At 41.1% G+C, this 14,012-nt stretch overlaps 1 protein-coding gene across 4 annotated transcripts in view; it reads right to left on the bottom strand.

The window, feature by feature from the left end:
* The window catches only part of LOC122551720 (von Willebrand factor D and EGF domain-containing protein), a 279,556-nt gene that overhangs the window by 222,631 nt on the left and 42,913 nt on the right, over positions 1–14,012 (bottom strand). For all 4 annotated transcript variants that reach the window (XM_043694080.2, XM_043694081.2, XM_043694082.2 and 1 more), the window contains exon 2: positions 5,128–5,312. In XM_043694080.2, coding sequence (XP_043550015.2) covers positions 5,128–5,312 — 185 coding nt within the window. The remainder of the gene's footprint in view (positions 1–5,127; positions 5,313–14,012) is intronic.

The raw sequence follows: 14,012 nt of genomic DNA on the forward strand, positions 1-14,012 counted from the left end.
GCTGTCCAGTAACAAAATCATATCTTCACACACCTTCACAAACCTTGCAATCATATCTCCAGTTAGACATCATGTTCCAAGTTTCACAAGCAAGGACAATATTGTGGTTATTCATTTCCACATATAGGCAGCAATCAGAGTCACCTTACCAGCCAATCAGTACCCTTTTCTCACACAGCAGTAACTTTTGCTGTCTTTGAAATTTGACATTCTTGCATCCTTTTGGATTAGTGAAAGACAAAAGCCTTCAGCAGTCTATCTCTTATCAGCAGTTAAGAAGTTGCTTTCCATGGTATTGATTCTAAGAAAAGGAGCTACCAAGTCCAAAACTATAGCTCTACCGTAAAAACTGGCATGCTCAATTTATTATTTGACAGTTTTATTAAATTTAAATCAAATGTAATAGCTTATATATTATTTCTGAAACTTTTTTTTTCTCTACAGCTTTATAACTCAGGCTATTATAACCTATTTTTAAAAAATAGGTAGAGCGTTGGATTAGATTTGAAATCACTGGACACAGATATAGTCATACAGGTTACCCCAAGCTACCTATTCTAATGAATGAGACAGATGCAAATTTATTTTATTACTTATTCTTATGTAAATTTGGAGAGTAATTTCCACCCCACAACTATTGATGATATTGGAAATATAAGAAAGGAACAAGAGATGGTCATCTTCTATTTTGTTGATTACTTTTACTGAATTGGAAATAGTGGAAAGAATAAATGTTACTAATCTAATCCATATATTAACTCAACCAAGGCTTCAGTCCAAGCAACTAACTTTTCCAATTTGTCCAATGATGTAGGGTTGTGAAGTGGCAAGAATTCATAAACACAAATAGTTTGGTCTAATTTCTGTCAGATTACATAGCATGTTAGAAGCAGTCCATTCTCCGAAACTGAGTTAGAGAACAAAAAACTGCAGATGCTGGAATCCAAAGTGGACAAACAGGAAGCTGGATGAACACAGCAAGCCCAGCAGCATCAGCAAGTGGAGAAGTCAATGTTTCGGGTATTGACCCTTCCTCAGGACTCTTCTATCAGACAGCAGACCATTTGCTGCCTTGGCATCTTATCTAACACCAAAATGAGCTTCCGACGACATAACTGCTCCATCTCCAATGTCACTTCATTTCAGTTACGGCTGAAACTCTCATCCACGAACATGGAACATAGAACATAGAACAATACAGCACAGAACAGGCCTTTCGGCCCACGATATTGTGCCGAACATTTGTCCTAGCTTAAGCACCCATCTATGTACCTATCCAATTGCTGCTTAAAGGTCACCAAAGATTCTGACTCTACCACTCCCACAGGCAGCACATTCCATGCCCCCACCACTCTCTGGGTAAAGAACCCACCCCTGACATCTCCCCTATACCTTCTACCCTTCACCTTAAATTTATGTCCCCTTGTAACACTCTGTTGTACCCGGGGAAAAAGTTTCTGACTGTCTACTCTATCTATTCCTCTGATCATCTTATAAACCTCTATCAAGTCACCCCTCATCTTTCGCCGTTTCAATGAGAAAAGGCCTAGCACCCTCAACCTATCCTCGTACGACCTATTCTCCATTCCAGGCAACATCCTGGTAAATCTTCTCCGCACCCTCTCCAAAGCTTCCACATCTTTCCTAAAGTGAGGCGACCAGAACTGCACACAGTACTCCAAATGTGGCCTAACCAAAGTCCTGTACAGTTGCAACATCACTTCACGACTCTTGAATTCAATCCCTCTGCTAATGAACGCTAATACACCATAGGCCTTCTTACAAGCTCTATCCACCTGAGTGGCAACTTTCAAAGACCTATGAACATAGACCCCAAGATCCCTCTGTTCCTCCACCTCACTAAGAACCCTACCGTTAACCCTGCATTCCGCATTATTATTTGTCTTTCCAAAATGGACAACCTCACACTTGGCAGGGTTGAACTCCATCTGCCACTCCTCAGCCCAGCTCTGCATCATATCCAAGTCCCTTTGCAGCCGACAAGAGCCCTCCTCACCATCCACAACTCCACCAATCTTCGTATCATCTGCAACTTCAACTTCATTCCAACATGGTTGGTCTTTTTGAATACTTCTGCCCATTTTGATGTCTCACTCTGCACAAATTTAAACTCATCTACAACTCTGCTATTGAGATGCTCTCACACTAAATATTGTTTACTTAGCACTAATGTGCTCACGTGCCTAAATTAGCTCGGCTTAACTTCTCAATTTAAAAAATGTTTTGCTTTCAAATGTCAATGGTCTCAACCCTCATTATATTAACAAGCTCAATCTCCTCCAGCTCTCTCATCTTCCAAGATCTCCTTGCTCACCAGTAGTGACAAAGCTTTCAGCTGCTTAGTTAACTCCATCAATTCTTATAACACATGCCTTAGAACTAGCCTCTAACTGCTCTTACAGTGCCTTCTGTGATTTTGTGTCCAATTGTTTTGATAATGTTCATAGTAAAAAGTCCAAAATGAACTTTCCATGTTGAAATCCTTAAATGAAGGCAAGATATTATTGTGGTTGCTGTAAGTTGCTCCATAACTTAATGATGAAAGCCTCACAAATAAAACCTGCCGAGCTGACTAATTAAAACTTAAATTAAAATACTTATAACTTTTAGAAAGCTGTTTAAGAAAGAAATTGAAGCACAGAAACATGCAGAAAAGGCTTTGACAAATTGTGTTTGGAAAGCAAAGATAGCTTAAACATATAATTTGGAGACAGTCCTCTTGAAACGCGTAAAAGGTGGAGAAATCCCCCGGATCAGATCAGGTGCACCCTAGGACTCTGTGGGAAGCGAGTGAAGTGATTGCTGGGCCTCTTGCTGAGATATTTCTATCACAGATAGTCACAGATGAGGTGCTGGAAGACTGGAGGTTGGCTAACATGGTGCCACTGGTTAAGAAGGCTGGTAAGGATAAGCCAGGGAACTATAGACCTGTGAGCCTGACGTCGGTGGTGGGCAAGTTGCTGGAGGGAATCTTGAGGGACAGAATGTACATGTATTTGGAAAGGCAAAGACTGATTAGGGATAATCAACATGGCTTTGTGCGTGGGAAATCATGTCCCACAAACTTAATTGAGTTTTTTGAGGAAGTAACAAAGAGAATTGATGAGGGCAGAGCGGTAGATGTGATCTATATGGACTTCAGTAAGGTTCCCCATGGGAGATTGATTAGCAAGGTTAGATCTCACAGAATACAGGGAGAACTAGCCAATTGGATACAGAACTGACTCAAAAGGTAGAAAACACGAGTGGTGGTGGAGGGTATTTTTTCAGACTGGAGGCCTGTGACCAGTGGAGTGCCACAAGGATCGGTGCTGGGCCATCTACTTTTTGTCATTTACATAAATGATTTGGATGTGAGCATAAGAGGTATATTAAGTAAGTTTGCATATGACACCTAAATTGGAGGTGTAATGGACAGCAAAGGTTACCTCAGATTACCACAGGATCTTGATCAGATGGGGCAATGGGCTGAGAAGTGGCAAATGGAGTTTAATTCAGACAAATGCGAGGTGCTGTATTTTGGGAAAGCAAATCTTATCAGGACTAGTTAAAAATCACAACACCAGGTTATAATCCAACAGGTTTAATTGGAAGCACTAGCTTTCGGAGCGCCGCTCCTTCATCAGGTGGTTGTCTGACAGCTGTCAGCAGGACTTATACACTTAATGGTAAGGTCCTAGAGAGTGTTGATGAACAAAAAGACCTTGGAATGCAGGTTCATAGCTCCTTGAAAGTGGAGTCGCAGATAGATAGGAAAGTAAAGAAGGCATTTAGTATGTTTTCCTTTAATCGGTCGGAGTATTGAGTACAGGAGTTGGGAGGTCATGTTGCGGCTGTACAGGACATTGGTTAGGCCACTGTTGGAATATTGCGTGCAATTCTGGTCTCCTTCCTATTGGAAAGATGTTGTGAAACTTGAAAGGGTTCAGAAAGGATGGATAAGGACTTTGCCAGGGTTGGAGGATTTCAGCTATAGGCAGAGGTTGAACAGGTTGGGGCTGTTTTCCCTGGAGCGTCAGAGGCTGAGGGATGACTTCATAGGAGGTTTATAAAATTATGCGGGCATGGATAGAATAAATAGATAAAGTCTTTTCCCTGGGTTGGGGTAGTCCAGAACGAGAGGGCATAGTTTTAGGGTGAGAGGGGAAAAATATAAAAGGGACCTAAGGGGCAACCTTTTCACGCAGAGGGTGGTACGTCTATGGAATGATCTGCCAGAGGAAGTGATGGAGGCTGGTACAATTGCAACATTTAAAAGGCATTTGGATGGGTACGTGAATAGGAAGGGTTTGGAGGGATATGGGCGTAATGCTGGCAGGTGGGACTAAATTAGGTTGGGCTAACTGGTCGGCATGGACGGGTTGGACTGAAGGGTTTGTTTCCATGCTGTACATCTCTATGACTCTACAACCTCTTTCCCATCATAGGTGAGAAACAGTTGAAAACGAAATATAGAAATGATATAGGATAGAAGGGGGCTATACTGCCCATTTTGTCCATGCTGACCCAAAGACACCCAGATGCACTCTCTAATCCCAAAATTTGGAAATGGACCAGACAACAGAAACAGGAAGTTTAGTAGGGCGTACTTTCAACTTTGTCAGATGGATGTAAAGCTAAAATTGAATCAAGGGAGAAAAATCAGGCAGGAAAATCACATGTCCATAACAAAACCTTCCCAAATTAAAAAGGTAAGATTAAGTCACCAAAGAGCTGTTCTTTTGTTAGCGAGAGATGGCTGGTAGTGTTTAACCTGTGGGTCACCATACCTCAAGGCTAGTGGAAAGGGTGAGAAGGAAAGTAACCTCAGCTGGTCAGGAACTGAACCCATGCTGTGGCACCACTGTGCTTCGCAATCTAGCCAGCCAGCCACCTGAGCTAACTGACCCTTAATTAAATTAACAAATGAAAGTACAAGTTGGCTGTCTGATGGGAAGGCAATCTTGTCTCTTATCATTTTTCACTTACAAAGTTCAAAGTTACGAAAATGTGAATGGTTAAACAATGCAAACAGTTTGAATACATTTTTACAGTTCACTTTCCTATGTTGTACTTTTATATATTTAGACTATGCTTAGAAAACAAAATGCTACACATACTACTAACTTCTATACATTTGGTTGGCATTTCTGCTGGCTCATCTCCAATCATGAAGCGGTACCATCCTGGTGTTAGAGAATGATCACATATCAGGTCCTGGATTGCAAACTGTTGTAGTTCGATCGAATCAAAATGAATGCTGCGCTGAGAGTTCTGAAGAATGTGATATCCACCTGGGGAGCATTCTGGGGCTAGAGGAAATTAAAATAAAAAAATAGCAATGAGAAGACATTTGTTCCAATACTCTTTCAACAGTATTTTTAACATGAAAAATTACAATCAAAACTTGTTAGATGACAAAATCATTTCACATATCAGATGTTAAACAATAAACACAACTACTGTTACTGAAACAAATACAATTGAAATTGAAGATAATACTCTAGGTCAAAAATTAATATTAATCATAGTTTTACCATCTTTCCCAAACTGCTCAGACAATAACAAAGACAACACAAGATTCCACCATTTTAGATTGTAATACACTGGGTTGGAGAACCATCTTAGTTAAGTGAAAACAGAGATGAAAAGTCAGCAACTGGCTAACATCCAGGCTTTTAACAGTGCAGCTCTGAAATTAACATTCAAGTCATGAGAACCTGGGCATGGATTTTCTACTGGCTAGACAATTGTAATTCCAGTGCCAGCAGAGGAGTGTAGGGATCCTGTAGAATCCTCATCATAGCAGATTCCCCAGGAATTGTCTGGGAAATTGAAGATTCTGCTGGGCAATTTCACTATGCCTAGATTCCTCTAAAAGGCTCTATTAAAATCAAAGAATTCAAATAGTTCCAATGAAATTAAGTAACCAGTTACCTGGGAGAGATTAAACTATTGAATACATAGTGCAACGCCCAAATAACTATTCAACTGACGCCATATTTACTTTATACACCTTCGACTATACCCCCTCCAGATGACTTGCACTCTCAGACCCTGATCTGACAGCCCTAAGACGTGATACTCTGACCCCATTCTGGACCTAACATCCCTTCTCCTGCTCCGCACCGGATCTGTTTCTCACTGTCCCAATTTGTCCACCATGCTGTTCCACAACCAAAACCTCCTTCACCCAACCCAGGAATTGATTCCCCTTCATCTGACCTCATTCCTTCCCCACTCTGGCCTCCACCCCCTCAGCCCCAGGACCTCACACCTACATCACCCTGATCCAACACTTATCCTCCCCTGCACTCACCAAATTGGATTTGTCCAACTCACAATCACCTACCCTAGACACTGCATCACTTACTCAGCCCCTTCGTCAATTTGTACCTGGCACTCTACCCCTTCGCTCATTCGGCACCCTGGCATCTTGCCCATTTGGCAACCTAACCCCTCACACGTGCCATGAAAAAGGGGCAAGGTTTTCCTTCCCCTGACAGTTCTACGCTCTGAAAGGATATATAGAATACAAATGTAAAATATAGCCATAACATCACTAATTCACTAAGTGAAGTTTGCCTAACTCTGATCTTCTTTGGGCAGTGAGGAAATTTCCAGAAAATGCTTCCATTGAAATTACTTGGACAAATGTATTAAAACTTCAAATATACACAAGAAAGTTAAGATTTTGCATTCCAAACAAATGTCTTTCTTGTAATGGCACTGAGCTTAACCTGCAGAAAGCTTAGTTTGACATATGTGCTGGTATAAAAATGTCAACTGCCCTGCATTGTAGAGAAAATAATTATTAAATTTAAGGAAAAAGAGGAATTATAAATAAATAAATAAATAAATAAATAAATAAATAAATAAATAATCAATCAATCAATCAATCAAACCCCAATGTTCTCAAGCCATTGGAGGATCTTTCAATAGCAAGAGCCAAGTCTTCTTTGCAAGAGAAACCTCAAATTTGCAGTTGTGGTCAACACAGCCTCCTACATAATGTATGTCACTGTGATCAAGTTCAGATCACAACTGAAAGTTGAGGACAAAATTCCTAGAGCTTTTCTTTCTCCTAAATTGGATAAAAACTCTGCTCCGATATCTTTTCTCCTTTTCCAGGCAGGAGAGGGATGGGCCTGTATTAGGTCTAAAACAGTCTGTTTCAGTTGAACCACCACTGTGAGGCAGCAGCTCAGTGGAGTAGTTGGCTTTTGTTTTCACATAGTCTTATGACAGCCATGTCAAGAGTCATGACAGATTACTGCAATGCATCTGATCAAAGGATGTACTGCTGCCAGAAGTGAAGGGAGTCATTATTTTGGATGGCAGTTGCGATGTCAAACAAGTAGGCCATTGTGTCCTGGATCTATTCATTAAAAATGAGGGCATTTAAGCATATAAATTGTCAAAAGAATTATACAAAATGTATACTAGAATCTTCATAAGGATTTCTTACATCCTCTGAAAAATGGAATTGGTGAATGCTTCAGTTAGGGGTGGATGTAAGATCAAAATGTTCACAGCATACATTTGAGTTTAGCAGTCAATTTTAGGGACTTGGCTTTCTCCATAACATATGAAAAAGCAGTGCTATCTTATTTGTACTCTATATTTGTCCTGTTTCTAGGTAGGCAAGGTTGAAATCTGACAAATTGTTCTCGTAATTTCCATGCAAGGCTTTCTCATATGCAACTGATTTCACATTTCACATTTTCACAGCTTTACCATTTGTCTTAATCCCTCCTGCAATCTCTCAATCAAAAATCTGTAATTTTTACCCTTGACCTGGTCTGTAACTTGGCCAAAATACTGCACATTTTACCTGACTACTACCTTCCTATGTGTGAATTCCAACCAGAAAATTCCATATTGTTTATGCACTACATCATGCTTTGTATGCATGGACAGAATTTCTCCAAGCATCTCATGTTTGAATGCCTACTGGAAGTCTAAAATGAGATAACAAATTATCTGCTGTCCCAGATGGTTACGGATAACAGTTTCAATGGTTGGTTCATTAACTCTCCGGGTGAACTCATTAACGTACCAATCTCCTTTTTGTCTTGTGGAATCAAGCAGACTTCCTCTCACAAGGTAACAGCAAAGAAACTGCATCTTTCAGGATTAACCTTCAAGAATCCGGAACTCTACTTCCAATCAGAAATGCATAACTCCTGACACAAATTTCTCTCAGATCAAATTACAAATGATTCCCAGTCATGACAACATTACATGACGCTAGATGAATGATCCAGATTTTTAAAAATATTTATTCAGGGAATAGGAATGTTACCAGAATCCAGCTTTTATTTCCCATTTCTAATTTCCCGAGAGAAAGTTTTCATAAGCAAACTGCATGAACCACAGCTGTCTATGTGGTGTAAGTACACCCATTTGCTAAAAGAGATTGTGTTCCAGAAATTTGATCCAGTTTCAAAGGAGTAATAGTGATATTATTCAAAGTTAGGATGCTGAGTAACTTGGAGGGGAACTTGCAAGTGGTGGTATTCTAATGAGTCTATGGCCCTTGTAGAGGGTTAGAGACTGCAGAGTTTGAAACGTACGGTCAGAATAGCTGAGGAAAATTACTGCAATGCATTACATATGATACATGCTGCTGTCTGTGATGGAGGAAGTGAAATGTTTAAGGTGATGGATGGGATCCACTGACCAAGTAACATGTTGTCGAGTCTCTTGAGTATTAGACCTGAAGACAGAGGAACAGAATTTAGGCCATTCAACAGAGAGTCTGCTCCACCATTCAATCATGGCTGATAAGTTTCTCAACCCCATTCTCCTGCTTCCTCTCTGTAACCCTTGATCCCCTTGACAATCAAGAATCTATCTATCTATCTATCTATCTATATCTTAAGTATACGGGATGAGCTCAAATTGCACTCTTCCAGGTCAGTGCAGTTTATTCTTTCACACTTCGGACTTATATTTATCAATAAAGGGAAGACTGTGGGAAGTCAAGAAGTGCCACAAATTCCTCAGTCTCTTCCCACTTACCTCAACACTACTTTTATATGGCCGGTTCAATTTAATTTCTGTAGCTATATCAGGATACTGATGGTGGGGAAATGATTGACAGTAATCCTGCTAAATGTCAGGGGGAGGTAGTTGAATTCTCTCCTGTTAAGAATAGTCACATATATGTGGCATGAATACTACTTCTTGCGCCAATCATCCATTCACAGGTGTTTCAGAATCCAAGTACTTGCAAACGGTACCGAAAATTATGCAATCAGCAAAAATCCACATTTCTGATATTGTGATGAAGGGAAGATCATCGCTGAAGCAAGTGAAGAAATTTCAAAAATACAAACAAAAACACTGAACACCTCTCAAATCTGAGTTCAATAATTTTAGGGCCTGAACACCACCTTTCATATCCTTTACCCATCCCCACAACCCTGGTTTTGCTATCATGTTGGGTTGGCTGCAATGAAAGTAGCCATTGTCACCCACTAATGGTCCTTATTATCACCTTTTCTTTCTCCATGCACAGAATTGACCATCCCTTTGGCTGCCCAGGTGCTGTTTTCTCTCTATCTCTGGGATCCATCTCCACCTGCTGTTTACTCCACTACCACCCCCTCCACCCTAACCAAACCCTTTTCAGCATCTTTTCCGAGCTACAATCAGTTTTGCAGAAAGGTAACTGGACCCAAAATATTGACTCTACTTTCTCTCCACAGATGTTGCCAAACCTGCAGGGTTTCTCCAGCAATTTCTATTTCTGTTGTTGAAGACTTTTCAGCCTCGGTCACTGCCTGGAAGAATTCCAACAGAGAAGTCATGGGGCAGAGATGATTGGCTTCCAACAACCAAACACTTTTTCTTGTGCTCAAGAATTTATGAATTCCATGGACTCCCGTTTTGTTAGGGTTCCTTGATGCCACACTCAGCCAATTGCAACCTTGATGTCAAGGGTAGTCACTCTCATTCCAACTCGAGAATTGGGCTCTTTTGCATGACTGTAATGAAGTCAAGAGTGCAGTGGCCCTGATGGAGCAGGTAATTGCTGCATAAGTGCTACACAATGACAATTCCATCATTTTGGCAATGATTGAGAGTACACTGATAGGGATGTAATTGGCCAAGTTGGATTTGTCCTGCTTTTCACATATGAGACATAACTGGGTAATTCTCACCATTATTAGGTCAATGCCGGTGTTTAGCTGTACTGGAAGAGCTTAGCTAAGTGTACAGCTATATCTAGAGTACAAGTTAGTCAGATGTTCTCAGGGTGCATAGACCTTGCTGTATCCACTGCATTCAGTCATTTCTAGATCACACATGGAGCATATCAAACTGGCTAACAATTGGCTTCGGTGATGCTGTGGATGTCAGAAGGAGGCTAAGTTGGATCACTGGTTCGGTATTCCTGGCTTAAGCTGGATCAGCTGGGCTCTCCCAGCATCGAGCATGAGAATGGTGATTCATGGTGGGATATGGCAAGGCCACTGATCTGGTTCAATCTGGCACGATGGACTAAACAGCCTACTTCAGCTCCTAACATTTATTCACAAAGCTGATCTTATCATCGGAAACGGGTTTAATGCTCCATACTTCCTAAATCATCCTCTCCTCCCACTGTTATTCATCACTGTTGCTTACCTGCGATCAACAGGAAAAGTTTTAAAAGACTCCTCTGCGGCGTGGCCAGGCCCCTGCATGCCTGACAATGTTAACCCTGTGTGTGGTATTGGGGAGTGACAATGGAGAAAACTGAGCAGTGCTGGGAATGGGTAACAGGAATATTTAGAAACTAAGTCAACAAACTGAAGAGAGACCAAAGCTTTGCTTTAGTTACACTTTGCCATACTGCTTATTGATAGGTCAAAACTGGGAGTCAGGATCAAAAGATTCAAAGGTTCCAGTGTTAAAAGTAAGGTGCAATTTTAAACATGATCACTCCCACTCAGCTAATAAACCAAGATGCGGACCAATAGTTATATCGGCAAGCCCTCATGCGAGACTCGCATCTTAAAAAGGTTCTCACAATCATTTTGTGAATATAGAAAGTGAAATATTAGCTGAGAAATTGCTTTTTATCACTTCTTACAGTTTTATCAATAAATTTGCTTTCGGCCATAAACTTCAGTTCAGTATACAGCCTAAAAATTACAATACAGAACAAAAGGTACCATAGCTTAACCAATCTGTGTTTTTATTTTGTGGTCAAATTCTATCAGCCCACCACATTCCCATATTCTTTTTATAACCCTCACAGCCTTCACCCCCACTAGCTTCAGACTCAAGTCTACCTACTTTTAACAGTTGACTTAAGAAGAAATTTCAACCAAAATCGATGGGCAGGGAATGCATGGGATTGAGTGTCTTAATATGCCACCCAATTGCACACTACACCCACAAATCAAGAAGGGGTGATGCAGATTTCAGAGATCTCATCAGAGTAGGCTTAAACTAACCCGGTGGTTTCTGTTTCATTTACTATTTCAAGTAACATTCCTTAGCCTCAGCTCTCAGTGTAAAAACACTTCTCTCTGCCCTACATCTCTTATAGTTACTCTTATTTCTATGTCCCATTATTCCAGGCTCCTCAGCCCTACTGGAAACAGTCCATTTTCGATTACCCTGAACTACCACTTGTATTCCACTCAAAGCACATCAAAATCTTTTCTGTTCTGATTTAAACACTCCCAGTTTATGAAAGATTTCCTCGTATTGGTGTTTCCTGATACAAGGCAGCTTTGTAGTCAACACGCACTCCACAGCATCTGTTGTCTCTACTTCCTTCCTGTAGTGAGGAGCCCAAAACTACATTCAAACTTCAAATCTGATCTTATGCAGTGTTGAAATAACATAATCAGAACATTCAGACTTTTATGTCCCATTGGCAAATCTTATAAGGCACCTGAACGATATCTGGTATGAAGAGATTTCTGACAAAAATCACATGAGAAGTCAGTTTTCTGTTCGTGGTCAGGCTATATATTTGACTACAGGTGGAGTAGACAACAGGTCAGTCCAGAAGTGCTGTCACCAGCAGTCAGGGAATCGCATATCATCAGTTCAGAGAGCCAAGACGACAGTGGTCGCATTCTGGGCAGTCAAATCTAGGGGCTGCTTGAAGTTGCTCAGAGGTCGAGGATAAATGCAGTCATTGAGGAGGATGCCAGGAGGTGGGGAGATGAAGTGATAGGGACTATCATCTGACAAAAATGGACTGGGCAATCAAGGCTAGGGGAATGTAGAGACAAATGTGTTGGGATGGGGTCAACAATATAGATAGGTGAAACACAACTCATAATGAGGGATGCTGGGCAGAACTACATCAGAGGGTATGGTAGGCTACAGGAGCGAGGGGCAGAGGTTATTAGCAGTGACTGCCATTGTGGCCTTCCATTAGGGAAGCTACATAGAGATCCTGGTCTGGCCTGCACAGCAATTTCTCTCTGGGCAATTATAGATGGGCAATAAATACAGCCCAACCAGCAATGCCCACCTCCTGTAAATGAATTTAAAAAATAGATTATCATTGCTCAGCAACTCTGAAGCACATTCAAAAGATGCCAGAGTTCTTTGCTAAGAAGTACAATATTTTGAGAAACCCAAGTTTGACAGTTGTACACAGAAATTGTACTCATGTCAGACACTGAATTCTATTTAAATTTTTGGTTTCTTTACACCAAACTCAAAACGTAGGAGTGCCAGCTGATCAGATGGTGATTGTGTTGTAGGGGGAAACAGATGTACATGGAGTCCACGATGTTCAGAAGCACAGCGCCGACAGTGAAAAGAAACAAAGGCAAAGAATGGGATGACTGTTGGAGTTAAGGATTTGCTTATTTCTATGAAGAATTTTAGATGAATTATCTATTTCGCCAGTTATTCCTAAAGCGATTATCATGAAATACCTTGGAGAGTTCTTTTCTGATAACATTTGATTTTGTGAATTCTGTTGTGGTGAAATATGCATGGGGAAAAATGTCAACTGTGAAGAAATACAATTGCAACACGTAATACGAGTCTTGGAAAATAAACACATTAACCGATAGAAACATATCAGCACAAATACTTGTGTAGTTTTTTTTTATTTGTGGGAGGTGGACAGCGCTGGTGGCCAGCATTTATTGCCCATCCCTAGTTGCCCTTGAGAACATAGAACATTACAGCGCAGTACAAGCCCTTCGGCCCTCGATGTTGCGCCGACCAGTCATACCAATCTGAAGCCCATCTAACCTACACTGTTCCATGTACGTCCATATGTTTGTGCAATGAAGACTTAAATGCACTTAAAGTTGGCAAATCTATTACCATTGCAGGCAAAGTATTCCATACCCTTACTACTCTGAGTAAAGAAACTACCTCTGACATCTGTCCTATATCTATCATGGTGGTGAGCTGCCTATCTGCTGTGGGTTGACCCACAATGCCATTAAGAAGGGAATTCCAGGATTTTGATCCAGCAACTGTCAAGGAACAGTGATATATTTCCAAGTCAGAATGGTCAGCTGCTTGAAGGGGAACTTGGTGTTCCCATATATCTGCTGCCCCTGTCCTTCTAGATGGAAGTGGTCATGGGTTTGGAAAGTGCAGTCTAAGGATCTTTGGTGAATTTCTGCAGTGCATCTTGTAGATTGTACACACTGTTGCTACTGAGCATTGGTGGTGAAGGGAGTGGATGTTTGTGGACGCATTGCCAATGGGCTGCTTTGTCCTGGATTACACCAAGCTTCTTGGAGTTTTGTAGGAGCTACACTCACCTATACGAGTGGGGAATATTCCAATAACAGTCTTGACTGGTGCCTTGTAGATGGTGGCCATGTTTTGGGGAGTCAAGAGGTCACTTACACGGCACAGTATTCCTAGCCTCTGGCTGCAAGAGCAGGTCACTGTGTTATTGTGGTGAGTCCAGTTGAGTTTCTGGGCAATGGTAACCACCAGGATGTTAATAGATGGGGTTTCAGTTGCTGTAACATCATTAAACGTCAAGGGGCAGTAGTTAAATTATCTCTTATTGGTGATGG

Source organism: Chiloscyllium plagiosum, unplaced genomic scaffold (assembly GCF_037043375.1).
Source record: "Chiloscyllium plagiosum isolate Xiang-an unplaced genomic scaffold, Cpla_swu_hap1 HiC_scaffold_7, whole genome shotgun sequence".
Taxonomy (NCBI): Eukaryota; Metazoa; Chordata; class Chondrichthyes; order Orectolobiformes; family Hemiscylliidae; genus Chiloscyllium; species Chiloscyllium plagiosum.